Here is a 20552-nt window from a genome sequence, read left to right on the forward strand (position 1 = left end):
GCAAGTGGCAAATTTGGTGGCAATAGTGATTGTGGCTCATTTTCCTGGCACCAAACATGCCCTTCCCTCCGCCCCCCAGCGCCACCAGAGGTCGCTTCTGAGAATAGAGCCAGGAATAGCTCCTGAGCACCCGTGGGTATGGCTCAACTCCCCAAAATTGCGCTCCCAAAGAAAAACAAATTTCAGGTTTGGAATTTATAAGGACTGGGAAGGTAAGGCACAAGGTTGTGGGCTGGAGTTGAGGTGAAGGCGCCTACCCGGCACGCTGCACACTCCACTTCACCCCCAGTGTCGCATATGCCTCCCGAGCACAGACCAGCAGTAAGCCCCGAGCACTGCTGGGAGTGCTCCTCCTGCCCAACGAGCAGCACAGCTGTGAGGGACAGGCGAAGTCTCTGGTGTCTGCCTGCACGACGGCACAGCTGCACGACTCAGAGCTTGTTCTGTGGCTCAGGTGCACTTGCCTGTCAAGTGTTTGCAGTGTGCACCACATTAACATTATAACTGCACTGTGCGTGGAAGGTGGGACCAGGCTCAGAACCTCCCAGTCTCCCAGCTGGCCAGGGGGTGGAGGGCAGTGTGTGAGGGTGGCATTTGGTTCAAATGACTCCCAATACTCCAGACGCCCCCTGCTGTGTCCCCACACCCCACCCACCCCTTGTCTTCGTCTGCTCCCCAGAGCCCAATTTTGTGGCCGCCTATGACATTGGGCTGTTCGCCTACTTCTTCCTGCGGGAGAATGCAGTGGAGCATGACTGTGGGCGCACCGTGTACTCTCGGGTGGCCCGAGTGTGCAAGAACGATGTGGGGGGCCGCTTCCTGCTGGAGGACACGTGGACCACGTTCATGAAGGCCCGGCTTAACTGCTCCCGGCCCGGCGAGGTCCCCTTCTACTACAACGAGCTGCAGAGTGCCTTCCACCTGCCTGAGCAGGACCTCATCTACGGGGTCTTCACCACCAACGTGTGAGTCCCACGCCCACTCCCTCTCTGCCCCGGTCTTGCCACCCGTGATCCCCCTATCAGAATGTCTCTTGCTGGGCATCTGGGCTCCAGTGCCTTTACTGCCTACCTGGTCAATCCTTTCTGTTTTGCTGTGCGGGGAGTGGGCACGCCAGGTGCTCTGGGCTGCTCCTGCCTCTGTGACCACAGGGTGCCAGGGATCAGAGCTGGTCCTGTGTGCCCGCGCAGCCAGGTCTGCTGTGACAGTCCCGGGCCGGATCCGGAGCTGGATTGTGGGTCTCTGAGGAAGAAGCTGCTGAGGAGAGTCAGTGCCTGCCTGGGGTGGAGGCCCAGCCTCCTCCATCAGAACAGCTGGCTGTGGTGCTGTGTGCTCCTGGCCAAGTCCAGGACTCCAAGGTCCTGCTCAGTCTGACTGCTGAGTCCGCAGGTCACAAGGGCTGTGGGACAGAGCACGGGGAGCAGGGTAGGCCCGCTGAGGGCCTATGCTTCTCCGGCTGACTCCTGCATGTGGTGGTGAGACTCCATCAGTGTTTGCCTAGCGAGGGTTGAGGATACAGCACAGAGCCAGCAAAACACTTGCTGGACAGAGCAGGACAGTCTGCGTTCTCAGGATGCCAGACACAGAGAAGCCCTCCAGAGGCATGGGCTGACCTCGCAGTCCAGGGAGCGGGCCTGGGATGAGGGCCAGGCACACTGGGCAGGGTGTGTGAAGAGCTGGAGTAGAGGGGAGCCAGGGTGCAGACATGCAGCACAGCCCAGATGGGCCAGGAGCTAAGGAGCAGGCCTTGGCAACCAGCCCAGAGCTCAGACCCAGGAAGTAGGCAGCTGCGGGCAGAGGCTAGAGTTGCTAAATGGCCTGGAGAGATATTGGAGTGTAACATCAGCTATTTATCATGTGCTCTATCCTTGCCTGGAGCTTGCTGGGGGGATGGGACAGGGGTGCCAGCAAGGAAGTGCCTCTGGCTGCCTTCAAGAGCTCACATCCTAGGTACAGCGCTGGCCGTGTCCAGGGGCGCTTTGTTTATTTGTATGGGCCATGCCGGGCAGAGCTGCAGGTTCTTCCCGACCGTGCTCAGGAGTGACCCTTAGTGGCGCAGTGCCAGGGACCAAACTGGTTTGGCTAATGCAAGACAAACACCTTAACCCCTGTAATATCTCTCTGGTGCTGAATGTCCACTTTAATTGCAATAAATACTATATGTAAGAAGGTTGATACACGGGGAACTGGAGGAGTGGCATCAGGGAAACCTTCCCGTCGGAGGTGGTGCCCACAGGTTGAGAAGGAATTAGCATGGGAAGAAGAGCATTTCTGCCCTAGATGAAGCCCCGAGATGGAAAGAAATGTTTGAAGGATGAAGCAGAAGCCAGGGTAGCAGAAGCCAGGTGGCACATGTGCTCCTTCTGTGACGCCCCCACGGTGCAGGAGGCACCAGGCTCAGCACTTAGGCTTCCCAAACCTCAGAGACCAGACAGCCTGGAGCAGTAGGGAGGCTGGAAGGAGAGGGCCTGGTTGCCCGACAGGTCTGGTCTCCGTCCTCAAGGCTTTGAAGCAGGCCCCCACTGGGCTGTGCAGTTTGAAGTGCTGTCTCTGGTTGCTGTGTGGAGAATGGAGTAGAGGGAACTAGACTGTGGGGGAACCCACCAGCAGGATGGCACAGGAGGAAGAGGGAGAGGCCAGGCTGGACACCCCGGGAGAGAGACTAAGAACAGAGACCAAGTGGGAAGTGTCCGTGGATGCCTCGCCTCAGACACACAGGAGCCATGGACTCTGACAGAAAGGGCTTCTGGATGTCGCTGGCAAAGGTGACAAATCAGGGCATAGCAACTAGCTTGGACACAGTAGATATATATGTGAAACAGAAGAGAACATAGGAGTGTTATTAATGAATGTGGCAAGGTAAGTACTATTGCATGAAGATTCATTGCGTGTGTGTGTGTGTGTGTGTGTGTGTGTGTGTGTGTGTTACTCAGCTGTAGTGTAAAATGCATTTCTCATGGTGGGTCATGAGCTACGATGTCTACAAGCCAGGTTTTGCTGACTGCCCTTGGGGGGAAGGGGGGGTGTGGAAGGGGCCCAGAGGAGCCCACCCTTTCCTCGGCAGCTTCTCACCCAGAAGGCGCAGGGAGAGTGGGGAGAACTGTTCTCCTTCTGTGACAGCCCCATGGGGCAAGAGACACCCAGCTCAGCACTGGGAGACCTGGAGGGGGGCAGGGTTTCCGGGGTGCCGGGAGGACAGCACCCCCATCTCTCACCTTCCAGAAACAGCATTGCCGCCTCTGCTGTCTGCGCCTTCAACCTCAGTGCCATCTCCCAGGCGTTCAACGGCCCGTTTCGCTCCCAGGAGAACCCCAGGGCTGCCTGGCTCCCCATTGCCAACCCCATCCCCAATTTCCAGGTACAGTTGTCATCCCCCCCTCCTGCTCCTAACACACTGCCGCCCCCCAGATTGCCAGCCATGAGCTGATCCTAACTGGTTAGCCCAGACACCAAACTGGAGCTGCCAGGCTGTGGCCACCTGCGAGGTCTGTGGTCACCTCTCAGAATACGGATCAAGAAGGGGACGAAGTGCAAGGAGCCATTTCAAGATGGAATGGCAGCAGGGAGGGGGCCTGAGCCCCACTCAGGTGCGGGGTGAGAGCACTCACCAGCCGTTTGGTCAGGCAGTGGCAGAACACAAGCTTGTGTAGTCTCCACGGATGCTGATGCCTGGGTCTGAGTGCTGGGCAAGGTCAGGATCCGGTGGGAGGGCAGGCAGGCATCCCCAGGGAGTGAGGAAGGAGAGGGCAGTCTCTGTGCCACCCTGTCATGTGCCCCCCACCCCCCTTCCGCTAATGGGGGCTCTGGAGCAGGTAAGCCCAGCTGTGCCCGACCTCTTCTCTCTGGGATCCTGAGCAAGGCCCCCACACTCTTGCTGACCTCACGGCTCTCACGTGAATGGACACGCCTCTGAGCTGCAGTTGGCGAGTGTTCTAGTACCCCAGCTTCCGACTGAAGGTCTAAGGGCCTGCAGTTGGCAGGCGCAGAAGTGAGAAACCACGTGTTCCCACACTCGGCTTTTGGGTACCCCGGCCCCTCATCCCCCATCCCCAAAGAAGAGGCGCCTTCCCCGGGAAGGGGGACCCCGGGGCCACCTGGCTGAAGGAGGGGGCGCAGGGCACGCGTGACCCCCGCCCCCCGCCCGGGCCCTTGCAGTGCGGGACCCTGCCCGAGGTAGGCGCCAACGAGAACCTGACGGAGCGCAGCCTGCAAGACGCGCAGCGCCTGTTCCTCATGAGCGAGGCAGTGCAGCCCGTGAGCCCCGAGCCCTGCGTCACCCAGGACAGCGTGCGCTTCTCGCACCTCGTGGTGGACCTCGTGCAGGCCAAGGACACGCTTTATCACGTGCTCTACATCGGCACGGGTGAGCCCGCGCGCCCCGGGCCGGGATGGGGGCGGGGTGTGCAGGCCACCGCTCACGCTGCCCCGGCTCCCGCAGAGTCGGGCACCATCCTGAAGGCGCTGTCAGCGACCAGCCGCAGCCTGCGCGCCTGCTACCTGGAGGAGCTGCACGTGCTGCCACCCGGGCGCCGCGAGCCGCTGCGCAGCCTCCGCATCCTGCACAGCGCGCGCGCGCTCTTCGTGGGGCTCAGCGACGGCGTGCTGCGGGTGCCTCTCGGCCGCTGCGCCCAGCACGCCAGCCGCGGGTGAGGGCCGGACGCGAGGGGAGGGGGGCGGGGCGCAGGCTGGGCCGAGGACTCTGCTGGACGCGGGGCCGGGGGGAGGGCTCGGCTAGACACTGGGATGGGGCTCCAAGACTCAGCCAGACACGGGGGCGGGGCTCGGGGACTCAGCTGGACACGGGGGCGGGGCTCAGAGACTCAGCTGGACACGGTGGTGGGCTCGAGGACTCAGCTGGACACGGTGGGAGACTCGGAGACTCAGCTGGACACGGGGGCGGGGCAGGGGTTGTACACTGGAGGCGTCTCCAAAGCTGCTGTGCCTTTGGATGAGTCCCTTCACCTCTCCCAACCTTGCTTCCCGCCTCTTTACACCTCCACAGGGCTTGGGGGAAGGTTAATTGGGATTATCTACGTAAACCACTCATCACCGCTTAGATCCAGTGCCTGTCGTTGGCGCTGTCAGGCCCCTAGAGAGAGCCTCTAGCCCTCTTGATTTATTCTCAGTTACCAGAGAGACTCTTATTTTAGAGACAGGGCCACCTATTACCCTGTAGAGGCAGATGAGTGATGCTTCAAATCAGCTCCACCCCCACACCCCCCAGTTTTGCTCCTTTGCTTTACTTAGAGGCAGCGAGGCACTCTGTAGGGAAAGAGGATGCATTTGCATTGTGGGGTCAGTTCTGGGGACCAGTTCCCCGTATCCTAGGCAAGTAGATTCATGAACGTGCCAGACAGTGACATTGGCATTTAAAGGGGGCCAGGGTTACGAAAGACTCCAAGGCCAAACGGAAATTTTCCCCCGATGCTCACCACACAGGTTCCCCTGAGCTGCAGCACCTTGTTTTAGACAATAATCAGAAGCTGCCTTTAGTTGGCCACTGCCACCTGGGCTCCTAGGGCGTTTGCCATGTGGACACCTCTTAAGTGTACCCATCTGTGGGAGACAGATGGTCTCTCTGCTGCCAAAGGTTGCTCTCCAGCCTCAGCAGGGTATGCTGGCAGCTGCTTGGATGTCAGGAGGGCAGGCTAGGGAGGAGGGAGGCTGGGTGGCGAGGTGTGGGTGGGAGAACATGGGTAGATACTTCACTGTCTCCACCCGGATGCCAGGCTACACCAGCAAAATTCCAAACACTTGCTAAGCTCTCCCATGCTTAGAGCATTTTTCTGAAAGTCTAGAGGTCTGATTGGGGGAGCACTCTTCCTGGACCCATCTGAGATGGAGGGGGGAGGCAGTAGGGAAGCGAGTGAACGCCCATGAACTCATCAGCACCATCACCTGACAGCTCGAAGGTCTTGAGTAAGTTTCTCCGACTCTCTGAGCTTTGCCTATCTGAGCAGGAGAACTCCATTGTGATGGAGCTGGCGATATCTGATCTTATTAGAGATGTGAGGATTGGTGGAAATAGTCACGAAGTGCTAAGCCCACTAAGAAGAAAGTGACAGCTTAGAGTCCCTATTCAGTATTCATCTCCACAAGTGCATTTAGTGCCCCTCTCCCCTCTCCCCTGCCAACACTCTCCAGGGCCTTCAGATCTGCGCCATTGAGCAGACAGGTGCTGAATGCCAGCCCGCTCATGGGCCCACCCCATAGCCTCTCTTCTCTAACTCTTTATTAATATTCTGAAGGAGGGTCAGGGTCACACCTGGCTGTGCTCAGGCTCCGGCCTGGCTCTGCAGAGGACACCTCCTAGGGTGTTCAGGGGACCATGTGCAGTGCTGGGGATTGAGCCTGTGTTGGCCTGGCGCAAGGGACTGTCCTATCTTTCTGGCCTCTTGAACTTTGCTTATTCTCCAAGAAGTTGTTTCTGCTTGAAGGTATACCCAGTGTCAATGTTTTAAAACTCCACCACGAACCATCTCTAGCCCGGGGCACAAGCAGCTTTCCCTCAAAGCCACCCCTGCTGGTGGCTTACTTGGCCTTAGAGGAGGCTGTGCCTGGGAGGAGCAGGACTCGGCCTGCAATGTGCATGGAGGCTAGCCAGGAGTATCAAGGGAGGAACTCAAGTTGGATCTGTGACTGTATACCCTGATGGTCCTTGAGCAAGGTTGGAAGCTGCAGGTAGCATGAGAGGGTGTTTACCTGGATCCATCAGTCTGCAGACAGTGTATTGTGGGGCAGGTGGCTGGCCAGCATGAACTGGCCTGGCTCCCAGCCAACTATGATGTAATGGGGTCTGCAGGCAATGAGAGGAGGAGAGAGACCTGAATATTTCCCTCACTCGTGTGGTGCTGTAGACAATCAGGGAGGTGTCCATAGCCCTGGAATTCAGGCCTGGAGCCAGGTGGAGCATCTAGGTGTTAATAGGTCAGTTTGGACTTGGTACTTTTGTCCTATTGGCTTTCCTGGGCCTAGGATAAGGGCCCCTTGATGCTGAAAGTGAAAGTCATGCCATTAAGTGGATGGGCGGTCACATTACGGCCAAGTTAACAGAATGGCCAAGCAAGCCACATGGTCACCATGCTGTGTCTGAGATTGGAAGCCAGCCACCTCTTATGTGCTCTCAGTTGTACTCCCTTGTGGGCGGGGAGTGGAGGGGACACTGGTCAGTGTTTGGGGTCTACTACTGACCCTATGCTCAGGGGTAACTCCTAGCAGTGCTCAGGGGACCAGGTGGTACCAGGGATTAGACTCAAGGCTCCAGCATGCAAAGTCTGTGTTTTCAGGGAGCAGGAGAGATAGAACTTTCCTTACATGCAGCAGACCTGGGTTTGACCCCCAGCATCCCATATGGTTCCCCACCAAGTTCACCAGGAGTGGTCCTTGAGCACAGAACCGGGAGTAAGTCCTGAGCATCGCTGAGTGTGGCCCACAAATAGAACAAAACAAGAAGCCTGCCTTGTGTCTCCTGAGCTTCTCTCTGAGCCCCAGCAGTTATGGTCTTGTGGGCAAGTGCCCCAGGGCCTTACTAAGTCCTGGAGAGACATTCCATGCTCCTGTCTTTATCCCCTCCAGAGCAGACAGGAGGGGGTGAGTAGGGAAGGAGGGACTTCCAGCCACTCAGCAAAGTTCTGGAATCCAGCCCCCTCCTTTCACTCAGCCAAACCCCAGCCCCTGGGCACTCCTGGCACCTGGCATAGTGTTCTTTCTTTCTTTCTTTCTTTCTTTCTTTCTTTCTTTCTTTCTTTCTTTCTTTCTTTCTTTCTTTCTTTCTTTCTTTCTTTCTTTCTTTCTTTCTTTCTTTCTTTCTTTCTTTCTTTCTTTCTTTCTTTCTTTCTTTCTTTCTTTCTTTCTTTCTTCTTCGTCATACCTGGCGATGCACAGGGGTTACTCCTGGCTCATGTACTCAGGAATTACGCCTGGCGGTGCTTAGGGGACCATATGAGATGCTGGGAATCGAACCTGGGTTGGCCGTGTGCAAGGCAAACGCCCTCCCTGCTGTGCTATCGCTCCAGCCCGATAGTGTGCTTTCTTCCCGAGCTGCCCCTTTGCTCGCCCAGCATGCCTTCAGGCTGGCCTGGGAGGGACCTGTGCCCTAGCTCCCAGCAGCTCAGAGACATCACCCCCCCCATCCACACACACACACACACACACTTGCTGGCAGGGGGCCCGGGCCTGCCTCTGCTCTTGCCATCTTAAGTTATAATGGCCACTTGCTCCCAAGCTCCTCCAGGACAGCTCCCATTGTGAGCAGAATGTGACATCCTGCTGAAGCCCGCCTGCTTGCCCTTCTTCCATCCATCTCTGTCCTGCACCAAGTACAGGGAAGGAACCTTTTGTAACGGCTGCTGGAGACATTGCGGCAGAGACGTGCCGTGCTGTACAAAGACAGCGTGATAGATGACGGGTCTGATGGCTGCTTTTATGAAGATGTTCGAAGCTGCCACCTTTTCTGAGCAACACATCTAACTATTCTCTCTCAAAGCTTCAATTATCTTTTTATTTTCAGTGGAGGGGGATGTTGGGACCACATGCAGCAGTGTATAGGGGCTTTTCCTTTCTCTGCACTCAGGGGTCACTTCTGGCCATATTCAGGAGACCATGTGGACCTGGAGAGTAAGCCAGGGTCTAAAACAAGGAGGCAAGCTTCTTACCCCCTGTTTTATCTGTGTGGCTCCAGAGCTATAGTATTTTTAAGACCATTTTGGCGTGGCTTTGGTGTGGCTTTTGGCCCAGAGTTGCAGTTGTCCATATGCATAAGAGGAGCTCGGGCAGAGGCCCTGGCGACCTCTGAGTTCCCCTCGGGGGCGGGCCAGGCCAGGGCTGGGGCAGAGTAAGCCCATCTGTGAAGAATTCCATTTCCTGCCTGAGTGGGCTGAGAGTAGAAGCTGAGGGACTGAAGGAGCCCGGGAGTATGGGGCAGGGGACAGGCCGGGCCACATATCTTCTGCATTTCTCTCACTTTCCTTCCCGTTCTGTCATGAATTGGAAGGATCCAGCACTTCCTCTCTCCCTGGGAACTTGGACCAAAACACAACAGTGGCTCCCAGCTGTGCTGTTCATCAGCGTCATCTGGGAAGTTTTTAACGATTCCCATGTCTGGGCCTCCTCCAGTCCAAAAGGCCAGATAGAGGCAGGCTTCTGTGTAGTTTGCTTAAGCATTGAAAAGATTCCATGAGGGTCAGACAGTACAGGGCTTAAGGTGCTTGTCTTGCAGGGGTCCAGCACCTGTTCAATCCCCATTATTGCATGGCCCCTGAGCACAGATTCTGGAGAAGTTTCTGAGCACTGCTGTGACCTCCTCGAAAGAAGAGCCCCAGGAGTGTCTGGTTTGCTCTCTGGTCTGGGAATACTTGCTCGCGCACAGGCGCACAGCATCCCTCAGGCTCTGCAGCATTTATCTTGTGTAAACCTCATCGGATTTTCTTCTTTGTCTTGTGTCCTTTCCTAGCAGACATTTCTTTCAGAGGGCTCGACTTGTTTTTATTGCTATTTTTATTCATTGCTATGCACAACTGCTTCTTGCTCCTTCTTGCATCAGTCATGTGGCATCTCTAGCACCCTATTCCACTGCTCCCAGGGTTAGGATCCCCTTCCTGACCAATTACACACAGAGAATCTTCCCTGCATTCTGAGGGGCTGTGTTGGCAGCCTGTTTGCTCCAAACATCAGCCACTCATCAGTCTCTGCAGGTGGCTGTGACGAGCCTTGCACGGGGTCCAGATGTCTAGTTTGATGGATTCTGACCCCAATGCGAACCACTGATCCCAGATGAAAATATGAGCACACATATTATACTATTTGTACACAGTGTTCTTGGGTGATTGAAAGTGGAAACAGATTCTTGTGCAACAGAGGAATGCTCTGGACTCCTGGGGGCGGGGGCAGGGCAGAGTGTGCTGTCAAGTCCTCAGCCGCTGTCACTCAAGCATCGCTTCTGCTAGGTGAGATGGGACTGCCTGAGGAATGGGGAGCACTCGCCTAGTGGAGCACCTTTGGCAACAAGGGCGAACCAGGGCTTCTTTGTAAAGTCTCTCTCATCACCTCTTTTCTCTCTGGAGTTCAACATGGTGTATTGAACACACTAAAAATAAGAACTCGGAGGCTAGAATTTTGGTGGCAGAATATCATCTGCCTTGAGTATCATCTTGGTTGCTTGGTTCCGGCAGCTCTGTGGCACCACCACCGAGCAGAACTTTGGTGTAGCTGGTGTGCAGACCCTGGCAAGCACCCCACACCACTATGCAAGACCACAACCAAACATGCATGCAAGCCTGTCATTGCAACAACCACAGAGAGGAAATGGAAAACAAACAAACAAAAGAACACAAAAAAGAAAAAATGAATGCCCCTAACCAGTAACTTTCCCAGGAAGATTTTTCTCTTTAAAGCTTATATTCTAGAATCGCCCCAGTCTGCAGCCCTTGGCTCAGTGTCCCTTCGGCTCTGGCCATTCTTGCTCCTTTAGTCATGGAAAATCCTCACAGATGTGCACCGGGATGTCTAGCGCCCAGGCGTTCTAATCCCCCATCCGAGCCCCCCTTTCTTGCTCTAGCACCTCTCCTACAGGCACGCTGCCATGGAGCAGCCAAGCCTTGTTAAGGGGATGGAGGCCTGGGACGGCCCCCTTGGGTGCAGGTGGCTCACTGCGGGTTGGAGCTCCAGAATCGGGTACTTGGTTACATAGCAGCAGACAGCAAATCTGGATTGCACAGCTCCCATTGACTCTCTGGCAGGAGTAATATTAAGTAGATTGTAATTCAAAACAGAAAAAAAGGGGTTGGAGCGATAGGATAGCAGTAGAGCACTTGCCTTGCATGCGGCCCATCAGGCTTCAATCCCCAGCACCCCATATGGTTCCCCTGAGCACCCCCAGCAGTCATTCCTGAGTGCAGAGCCAGGAGTAACCCCTGAGCATCACCAGGTATGGCTGAAAAAACGAACAAAAAATTAAAAACAGTGGACACAATGAATATGTCAGGAGGAGGGAGGGGGAGAGGAGCCCTGCAACCCTGCAAGCTGAGAAGGTATGCTCAGGTGTGAACCTTCTCTGGGTCACCCCACATAGTCCTGGGGGCTAGGGAGGGGATGTGACCCTGTGATCCTGGAGCTTCTTCTGCTGCTGCTGTCAAATTGTGTTCTGATTCCACTGAGTCACACAGGCATGTGCGTGTCCCCAGGTGACCTTGGACTATCTCAGCTGGCCCCTGCCCCTGTTCAGTTTTGAGGGAAGGCCTTGTGTTTACTCTATGTGAGGATCTAGGCCCAGTCCCCAGGGGGAGGCAGGCAGGATGGGGTGGAGTCTCAGTTCCACCCCAGCTCTGGGGAGATCCCGGGAACGGCTCTCCCTTGCCCGTGACCATTTCTTCCTACTTACAATGGAAAGGCTGGACTGTGGACCCCAGGGCTCCTCAGCTGGGCTCCCATCAGCACTGTCAGGTGCTTTGGAGAACCACCCATGGTTCAGACTATGGTCTGGGGTAAGCAGGGGAATTTATTTAAGTTCTGGGTTTTGTTTGGTTTTGTTTTGGGACCAGAGCCAGTGTGCAGGCATCACTCCTGGCATCAGGGGACCGGAGGTGGTGCTGGACCTGGGGAGGTCCAGCAAGGCAAATCCTGTAATATCTCTCTGATCTAGTTCATTCTTTCTTTCTTTCTTTCTTTCTTTCTTTCTTTCTTTCTTTCTTTCTTTCTTTCTTTCTTTCTTTCTTTCTTTCTTTCTTTCTTTCTTTCTTTCTTTCTTCCTTCCCTTTCTTTCTTTCTTTCTTTCTTTCTTTCTTTCTTTCTTTCTTTCTTTCTTTCTTTCTTTCTTTCTTTCTTTCTTTCTTTCTTTCTTTCTTTCTTTCTTTCTTTCTTTCCTTTTTTGGTCACAAATGGCATTGCACAGGCGTTACTCCTGGTTCTGCACTCAGGAATTACTCCTGGCGGTGCTTGGGAGACCAAATGGGATGCTGGGAATCTACCCTGGGTTGCTGGGAATCTACCCTGGGTCAGCACGTGCAAGGCAAATGCACTACCCACTCCAGCCCAGTTCAGTGTTTCTTAACTGCTTCTTTACTTATTCTAATCTGTAGCCAGTGCCGGCACTGCTGGGCTGGGTCTGTCTTTTCAGTCCTTTTCATCACTAAAGTTTGGCACCAGCACCCAGACTCGGGAAGCCTTGTCTTGCTGAGTGTATGGGCTCTGCAGGTAGGCCGTGGGTCCCTGATGTGCTCTCCTCTGTGTGGAGTGTGTGCTCAGAGGCACCCGACCAAGGTGGCTGTTCCTGTGATGGGCAGCGGATGGAAAGGGGTCCCCTAGGGGTGCGCCAGCATGTGTTGTGGGAGACTTGGAGGCCGGGCCCCCGAGTGACTGGCCCTGTGCCTGGCAGGGCGTGCCTGGGAGCACGGGACCCCTACTGCGGCTGGGACGGGAAGCAGCAGCGCTGCAGCACCCTGGAGGACAGCTCCAACATGAGCCTCTGGATCCAGAACATCACAGCGTGCCCCGTGAGCGCCCCTGTGGCCCTGCTCCCCTCCCGGGCTCCCCAGGGCCTCATGCCTTTCCTACCCTCCACTGAGTCTCATCCCCGTGTGTGTGTGTGTGTGCAGGTGCGGAATGTGACTCGGGATGGTGGCTTTGGCCCGTGGTCACCATGGCAACCATGCGAGCACTTAGATGGGGACAATTCAGGCTCTTGCCTGTGTCGGGCCCGAGCCTGTGACTCCCCCCAACCCCGCTGCGGGGGCCAAGACTGCCTGGGGCCAGCTATCCACATCGCCAACTGCTCTAGGTAGGACGGGAGATGGGTGCTCACAGCTGCCTTGGGCGAGAGGGGGACATGGGGGAAATGGAGCATCTCTAGCCAAGCATTTGTGGCATGGGAGAGAAACCACCTGAGGGCTGTGTCGGCGACTGAGACTGTGTCTGTTGCCTCAGACAGAAGCCGTGAGCCCCAGAGTCTCCAGGCCAGTGGGAGAGGGATCCCATCCCCAGGGCTCCATGCCAGGAGCAAGGCTGGTGGGCATGGAATTGCCTCAGACCTTAGCCTCAGGAAGCCCTGCCAGCTCAGGGCTGGGCAGGTCGGGGCACCAGGTGCAGGCCCCGATTGGCCATCTTGGTCCAACCCCATACCCACTGGGAACCCCTCTCAGTGAAGGTTGCAGTAGCCCCACCCCAGGGTCCTGGAGAGAATTCCACGAGAAAATATACTTAGAGAGTAATTTTGTACCGCCAGTGCCCTGGGATTTCATAAAGGGCTTAGAGCAACCACCCATAATTTGGGGTACTCAGAATAATAACAAGAACAATGTCTTATTTGTTTCAATATTGCAACAATCTGATAGGAGTGAGAATACAGTCTCCCAGCCCTGCCAGGTTTGGCCCTGGTAGACCAGACACCCCCAGCCTCTACCTGGGGAGGCCTGAACTGATCAACACTGGTGTGGTCCCTTAGGAAAAGAATATTACAAATAAAGTCTTTCTATAGCACACATTTCAGCAAGTTGTCCAGATTTAGGCTGTAAGTGGTAAAGCCGGTACTTGAAGTGGACTCCAAGTAGAGCAGCGAGCTGCCTAAGCCAGCACTGTGCTGGAGAACAGGGGAGAGGGCAGGCTGACGGGAAGGGAAGGAGCCTTCTGCCCTGAGGAGGTTCTGGTCCTCATCCTCGAGGCCTGCGGAAAGAACAGCCAGCTAAGGCGTATCTCACACTGCCGCCCGGGAGCCCGTGTGCGCTGCCACTGCCCCAGGCCCTGATGAGACCAACCCCAGCTCCCTGGATGCCTCTCTGAGAGAAGCCAGGGCCGAGGGGCTCTCTGTCACCGTTCTCTCGGACCCCCCAGGAACGGAGCGTGGAGCCCGTGGTCGTCCTGGGCCCCGTGCAGCACATCCTGCGGGATGGGCTTTCAGGTCCGCCAGCGAAGCTGCAGCAACCCCACCCCCCGCCATGGAGGCCGCATCTGCGTGGGCAAGGGTCGCGAGGAGCGGTGAGCGGGGCGGGGGCTGGGTCACGCTGGCTGGGGCAGTGGGACCGGGTCACAGCAGGCGTTCCTGCCCTAGAGGGGGCCTGCATTCCGCCCGCTGGCACCGCAGTGCCCTCTCCCTGGGCAGAGGTCCGGGCGCCCGGAGTGCAGAGCGCCCTCTCCTCCCTGCAGGTTCTGCAATGAGAACACGCCGTGCCCGGTGCCCATCTTCTGGGCCTCTTGGGGGTCGTGGAGCAGGTGCAGCAGCAACTGCGGGGGCGGCGTGCAGTCGCGGCGCCGGGCCTGCGAGAACGGAGACTCTTGCCCTGGCTGCGGCGTGGTGAGGCCGCGCAGGGCGCGGGGGCGGGGGCGGGGGGCGCGCAGAGGGCAAGGGCGCTGGGCGCGTGCGGCAGGGGGGAGTCGAGGAGGAACAGCCGGCCGCTCCACTCCCCAAGGAATTCAAGACCTGCAACCCCGACGGCTGCCCCGAGGTGCGGCGCAACACGCCCTGGACGCCCTGGCTGCCCGTGAACGTGACGCGGGGCGGCGCGCGGCAGGAGCAGCGTTTTCGCTTCACTTGCCGCGCGCCCCTGGCCGACCCGCACGGCCTGCAGCTGGGCAGGAGGCGCACGGAGACCAGGACGTGCCCCGCTGACGGCTCGGGAGCCTGTGACACGGACGGTAGGCCCGGCCCGCTGGGAGGGAAGTGGGGGAGTGAGGGGCGGTATGGCTGCCCGCTCGGGGTCCAGGACCACGCGGAGGTGGGGGAGTGGGGGACTGAACGACCCGGCCCTTTCCCGCGATGACCGCGCAGAAAGGGCTGGGGGGAGGGAGTGGGGGCTGGTTAGGGTCTCTTGGGCGCCCTTGTCACTGAGGCCAGCAACCCTCTCCCCGACCCCCATCCCAGCCCTGGTGGAGGATCTCCTGCGCAGCGGGAGCATGTCCCCGCACACGCTGAGCGGGGGCTGGGCCCCCTGGGGCCCTTGGTCCTCCTGCTCCCGGGACTGCGAGCTGGGCTTCCGCGTCCGCAAGAGAACGTGCACGAACCCCGAGCCCCGCAACGGGGGCTTGCCGTGCGTGGGCGATGCGGCCGAGTACCAGGACTGCAACCCGCAGGCATGCCCAGGTAAGGCTGCCTTGGCGGCCTTGGTTCCCGGGCAGCATCTGGGAAACCCCGTCTGCGCACACACCTGAGACCCCCGGGCGGGCGTAGGCCACGTGAGACTCCGGGGCCGGCGTAGGGCACGCCGCACACCCAGGGGGCACGAGGATGTTTCCTGCCTGGAGCACAGCGGCTGTCCAGGTGGCAGGGCCTCTCCACCACGTGCTCACGTGGTTTCCATAAGTTATCCAGATCAGGAGTTGGGTTGGGGGTGGGGTTTTACTTGGAGGGGGCATCTTCCAAGCAGTGCTACCCCCACCCCCCAGATCTGTCACTACAACACTGTTCAGTCCCCGCACCTGGGGCATGATGCTGCTGAGCGGAGGCTGGTGGTGACCAGGGCCAGCCGTGCAGCTAGTGGGGGGTGACACCCCGCCTCCTCCAGCCTCTTGATTTCTCTCCCCATCCCTGGAGTGGAGAAGATTTTGCTTTGTGGTTCTGGGGATTGAATTCAGAACAGTTTACCAGTTACCAGTAACCTGCATTCTGGGCCCTGCGACTGGCTCTTGGTGTCGCCAGCATTTCCCTCTGCTGCCTGTGAAGGGGCGAGCACCCCCGCCCCCAGTGTAGACTGTAGAGCAGGGCTTGGGGAGGAGATGGGTCTCGGCTCCTGCCCATCCCTGCAACTCCCCTCACTTAGCTCATCCCTGCTCTCGCAGTGCGGGGCGCCTGGTCCTGCTGGACCTCGTGGTCCCCGTGCTCAGCGTCCTGCGGTGGCGGCCACTATCAGCGCACTCGTTCCTGCACCAGCCCGGCGCCCTCTCCCGGCGAGGACATCTGCCTGGGGCTGCACACGGAGGAGGCGCTGTGTGCCACGGAGGCCTGCCCAGGTGCGGGGGCGGGGCGGGACGCGGCCAGGGCGCTGCAGCCCGGGGTCCCAGGCGGTTAACCTCATCCCAGCCCACCGCCCCCAGAAGGCTGGTCGCCCTGGTCAGAATGGAGTCTATGCTCCGAGGCGGGAAGCCAGAGCCGCAGCCGCCACTGTGAGGAGCTGTTCCCGGGCCCCGGCGCCTGCGCGGGCAACAGCAGCCAGAGCCGCCCCTGCCCCTACAGTGGGGTCCCAGGTAGGTCCTGTGCCCGCGCCCCAAAACTCACCCCGACCCGACACCCTTCCCCGGGATTCCAGACGAAGCGCAAGGCAGGGGCGCGTCCACTGGGGCGTCTGCCTCTGGGACAACTGCTGCAGATGGGGAATGGATGGCGGCGTCTGGGGCCACAGCTCAGAGTGGCCTCTTGCGTCCCTCCAGCCCCTGACCTCACTATGCATCTCCCCGCAGTGACCCTGTCCGAGTCCAGCGTGGAGGAGGCCACCGGCTGCACAGGTGAGAGGTGCTGGGGCCTCACCCCAGGTCTTCCCCAGGCTGCCCCCCTGCAGGCGTGCAGTCACTTCCACTGCCCGCCTGAGGTCTCCTTTCCAGGGACTGGGCGGCTCTAACCCTGGACCCCAAACAGGAAGCCTTCCTCTGTATTCAAGAAGAATCACGAAGCTTCTCTCCCACTCTGCCTTGTCTCCTCCAAGCCCCCTGCCTTCTGTGCCACCATCCTGTGGGAGCATTGGGCACTCTTGTGGTGCCTAGGCCCTGACGCTGCCCCCTTCCTCAGGGTTCAGCCTCATCCACTTGGTGGCCACTGGCGTCTCCTGCTTCCTGGGCTCCGGGCTGCTCACCCTGGCTGTGTACCTGTCCTGCCAGCACTGCCAGCGCCAGTCCCAGGAGTCCACCCTTGTCCATCCTGCTACCCCCAACCACCTTCACTACAAGAGTGGAGGGACCCCCAAGAATGAGAAGTACACGCCCATGGAGTTCAAGGTGGGCTGCAGGGGCACTGGCCCTGGGCTGCCACTCGGGGAGGGGGCAGAGATGTGGGATGGTGACCCTTTGTCCACTGCTGCATGCTCCTGATCTTCTCTCCCGGCCTGGTCCTCTCCTCATCTCCCTCTCTCTTCCCTCCCTTTGCCCACAGACCCTGAATAAGAATAACCTGATCCCCGATGACAGAGCCAACTTCTACCCACTGCAGCAGACTAATGTGTACACAACCACCTACTACCCAAGCCCATTGAACAAACACAGCTTCCGGCCTGAGGCCTCTCCGGGCCAACGGTGCTTCCCTAACAGCTGATGCCATGGGCCGGACACTCGGGCTCCTCGCTTTCACAGGCACAGAGCCGGGGGAGATGGATGTGAAGATGGAGCCACTTTGGTTTTCTCCTGCACTAGGCCAGGAACTTGCTGCTTTGCCTCGTGAGCGTCCAACCCAGCGGCAGAGGGCTCTGCTTGGCGGGGACTATGAGGGACAGGGCTGGCTTGGCCCTGGCACCAGTCCCAGTCAGCCCGGGTCTCTCCTGGCCTCTCTGCCCACCATCATGCTGCTCTCGCCTGCCAAGTCTGGGCTGCATGTCTGAGCTTGGGAGAAAGTGGCAAGAGGAGGAGGCCAGAGGGCAGGCGCTTGGGTTGGGGTTGGAAATGGCTGGTGTGGGCCAGGTCTGCCCCTCTCTGGCCGTCCCTAGGAAGACCTTGGGCTCCATCCTGATGTTCTCTGGAAGAATCTCATGCAGTCTCTGCCAGGCCAGGCCACAGTGGTGCTGCCCCAGTGCAACGTGAGAACCCGGGCTGGCCCAGAGTGTCTGCCTCTGCCTATTTGTACTTTGCCCAGGGACATTCCTACAGTCAGAGACAGTCAGGACTGGAGACTGGACGCTGATCTCGGCTGAGAAGCCCTTTCATCCAGGTGGGCACAGGTGCCAGCTGGCCCCAAGAACGCTCTAAAGGCCCAGGAGAAAGAGCCGTGGTGTAATGATGGAAATTGGCTGTCAGTTACTGTCAGCACGGCTGTTGGCTGGCACTTGCCTGGGAGCTTGTGCTGCCCTCATCCATTCAGGAACACACACACACACATACACACACACACACATATACACACACACACACACACATGCACATACACGGCCGCAGTCTGCTACCACCACAGAAGGTTGTTGGGCCGTGGCGTTCTTAATTAAAGAGGATATCCAGTCTCCAGATGTAACTTTGTTATGGTGTGCATATGGGGGCGCTTTTCTTGGCAGCCTAGTCAAGCTGAGCAGTGTGCTGTGGGGGCACAGATGGTCATAGGGTGGACACATATGACCTCATAGCTGGTGACTTCCATCAAGGATGCCTTTCCACTTGGGAGGGTGTGTTCGCACATGTGTGCCCTACGTGCTTTTTCGGGGAAAGAGTTGGAGGATAAACAGACTCACGGTGGGGGCCCGGGTAGCTAGGAGGGGCGCCTGTGGTCTCTTTAGGCAGCTCCTCCAGGTGACAGTCCCAGTGGGAACGCGGGAGTCATATGGGGGCACAGATGAGTGTTAGCTCTGAGGCATTTACAGTACAGAGTTTAATAAAACTGAAATTGGCTGAGAAATGAGAAAATCTATGAGGCAGGAGATGCCCATGTAGTTTTATTTTTTCTTTTGCTGGAATAAATTAAAATAACCTCCAAACCTCAACCCACCAGATCAGTACTACCCTTTCAGATGAACCAGATGGACACACTCAATTTAGAGAACAATTTTGTGGTTTCACTGGGCTAATTCTTGTAGGAGTTCCAGCAACATCTACTTGTAGCTCATGCTATAAAAAGACTGAGATCCTCACAGCAAAGAGGCAGAGAATCTTGGGGTGTGGATGAGGGGAAGAGTACTTTCCTGGGCCACAAGCCTTGGATTCCTTGTGCTTCATGAGGGAGGTGTCCTCAGTATAAGGAGGTGGCTAATCAGAACACTCCAGGGGAATGTGGATATCACCGGAATTTGGGGATTCTTACTGATTTCCATGTACAGAGCTTCCGGGGGCTTGTGTTAGATCTTGTGGTCTCGGATTCCTTGGGATCTGGAGGGGTCAGCGCCCTGGTACTTGCTTCAGTCTAGTTTGAAGAGATCAGATGGGGTTGTAGGAAGTCGCTATGGAGCTTTCCCAGGTAATGTTCACCTACAATGGAGTGAAATAGGTCGGTGGGGATGGAAACCCGTGAGTGCCATGCCCCTGTCCTCCATATAACTCATGAACACGTGACTTTTCAGGATGCACGAAGGGTTCTACACTGCATCCAGATTAACTTGCATGGTTGGCAGAGTCCACAGCTTGGCCCAGAGATGAGGGAACTGCAATGTGCTTCCTGATAAGGAGGGGGAGCATTTTCTAGCACGTGCTTGATACCTGGTGGATAGTTGTCCTGTCCCACGGGACTAGTCAACATGGGTAACCGGGAGAGGGTGCTCAAGTGGTAGAAAGAAAGAAGAATGGAAGCAAGACAAGGCTTTGATCAAGCAAGCAAGCAAAAGCAAAATCTCTTTATTTCTCTCAAGCTAATTTTTTATAATTGATTACATGAGGAAGTAGGCAAAATGGGGAAGTAAAAATACATGCACATATTCAGTGACACAGGGTGCAAGCCCTAACAGCAGGCGCATGACAGTTATCTCGGGCGTTGCTCAGAAACTTACACACTGTGTTCTAACATTTTTCGTAATTACTGTAAGGACATTTTTCCAAAAAAGGTTGGGTCTTTAATTGCAGATCATGCCATACTGACATTTTAGCTCCCAGCAGATGGTTTCAGAGCATCAGGATCCTGAGGTCTGAAAGAAATACAAGCTTTATTGGTACAGTGGAAAGAGAGGGTAAGGGTTTCCACACTTACTGGGGGCCTCTTGCCTTTAACTGTGTAGTGAGAGTACATGTGTGTACATATGCACAGATGTATGACTAAAGTCATACAGGTTCATTGTAGAAAAGTTAGAGACTGCAGGAATACAAAACATCACAGTTATATTAAAACCCGAGGAAGAGTGGGATTCTAAATGGTAGGGTGAGGACATTTCCTAAGGTATTCTCTATGCCCTATCACTCCAAATGCAAAGGTAACAAAAACTAAAACTATTTTCAATAAAGCTAGGGAACATCCTGTAACAGCACACTGTGATTCTTGGAGGCAGAGAACAAATGGAGAGAAAGTGATCATGTGTGGATGTGTGTCAAGCCATTGCAGAAATGTGAGGATCCAAGCATCAGCGAAGGCAATGGGTAAGGAGGGGGCCTGAAGAGAAGTTCAAAAAGCGTAGTAAGCTTTGGTCTCTTCACTGTCTGCTCATAAGGCCAGGTGGCCACTCATGCAACTCCAAATGGGCAATAAATGTGTTCCCTTGGAGGACTGAGCCAGAGAGGCCCTGGACAGGGGATTCCAGATAGTAAAGGCGGGCATGTGAGGACGACTGTCTGACCAGGGGACTGGACACTGTTCGTGGACTGTATGTACATTGGACTCGGCACTTGCCTTTTCCAGCTAATCTCAAGATTCTGGCAGCCTGGCTTCTCCTCTCCAGGTGGAAGATTGAAATGTGATTCTTTGAAGAAACAAACCAAGTCTTTGGATTCTGAGAGTAAACCAGTGGCTTGTCGATGTAATA

At 56.7% G+C, this 20552-nt stretch overlaps 1 protein-coding gene across 3 annotated transcripts in view; it reads left to right on the top strand.

Moving 5' to 3' along the window:
* The window catches only part of SEMA5B (semaphorin 5B), a 125544-nt gene extending 107423 nt beyond the window's left edge, over nucleotides 1-18121 (top strand). For 2 of the 3 annotated variants that reach the window (XM_055124925.1, XM_004606671.2), the window contains exons 8-22: nucleotides 680-965; nucleotides 3223-3358; nucleotides 4156-4363; nucleotides 4439-4646; nucleotides 12371-12488; nucleotides 12591-12772; nucleotides 13822-13965; nucleotides 14134-14281; nucleotides 14397-14622; nucleotides 14849-15067; nucleotides 15763-15933; nucleotides 16018-16167; nucleotides 16381-16425; nucleotides 16706-16911; nucleotides 17066-18121. In XM_055124925.1, the coding sequence (XP_054980900.1) occupies nucleotides 680-965; nucleotides 3223-3358; nucleotides 4156-4363; nucleotides 4439-4646; nucleotides 12371-12488; nucleotides 12591-12772; nucleotides 13822-13965; nucleotides 14134-14281; nucleotides 14397-14622; nucleotides 14849-15067; nucleotides 15763-15933; nucleotides 16018-16167; nucleotides 16381-16425; nucleotides 16706-16911; nucleotides 17066-17224 (2606 nt within the window). In that variant the 3' untranslated portion in view covers nucleotides 17225-18121. The remainder of the gene's footprint in view (nucleotides 1-679; nucleotides 966-3222; nucleotides 3359-4155; nucleotides 4364-4438; nucleotides 4647-12370; nucleotides 12489-12590; nucleotides 12773-13821; nucleotides 13966-14133; nucleotides 14282-14396; nucleotides 14623-14848; nucleotides 15068-15762; nucleotides 15934-16017; nucleotides 16168-16380; nucleotides 16426-16705; nucleotides 16912-17065) is intronic. The other variant, XM_055124926.1, reaches the window with a different exon arrangement.
* The last annotated feature ends 2431 nt before the right edge of the window (nucleotides 18122-20552 follow it).

The sequence above is a fragment of the Sorex araneus genome, chromosome 2, assembly GCF_027595985.1.
Source record: "Sorex araneus isolate mSorAra2 chromosome 2, mSorAra2.pri, whole genome shotgun sequence".
Lineage (NCBI taxonomy): Eukaryota > Metazoa > Chordata > Mammalia > Eulipotyphla > Soricidae > Sorex > Sorex araneus.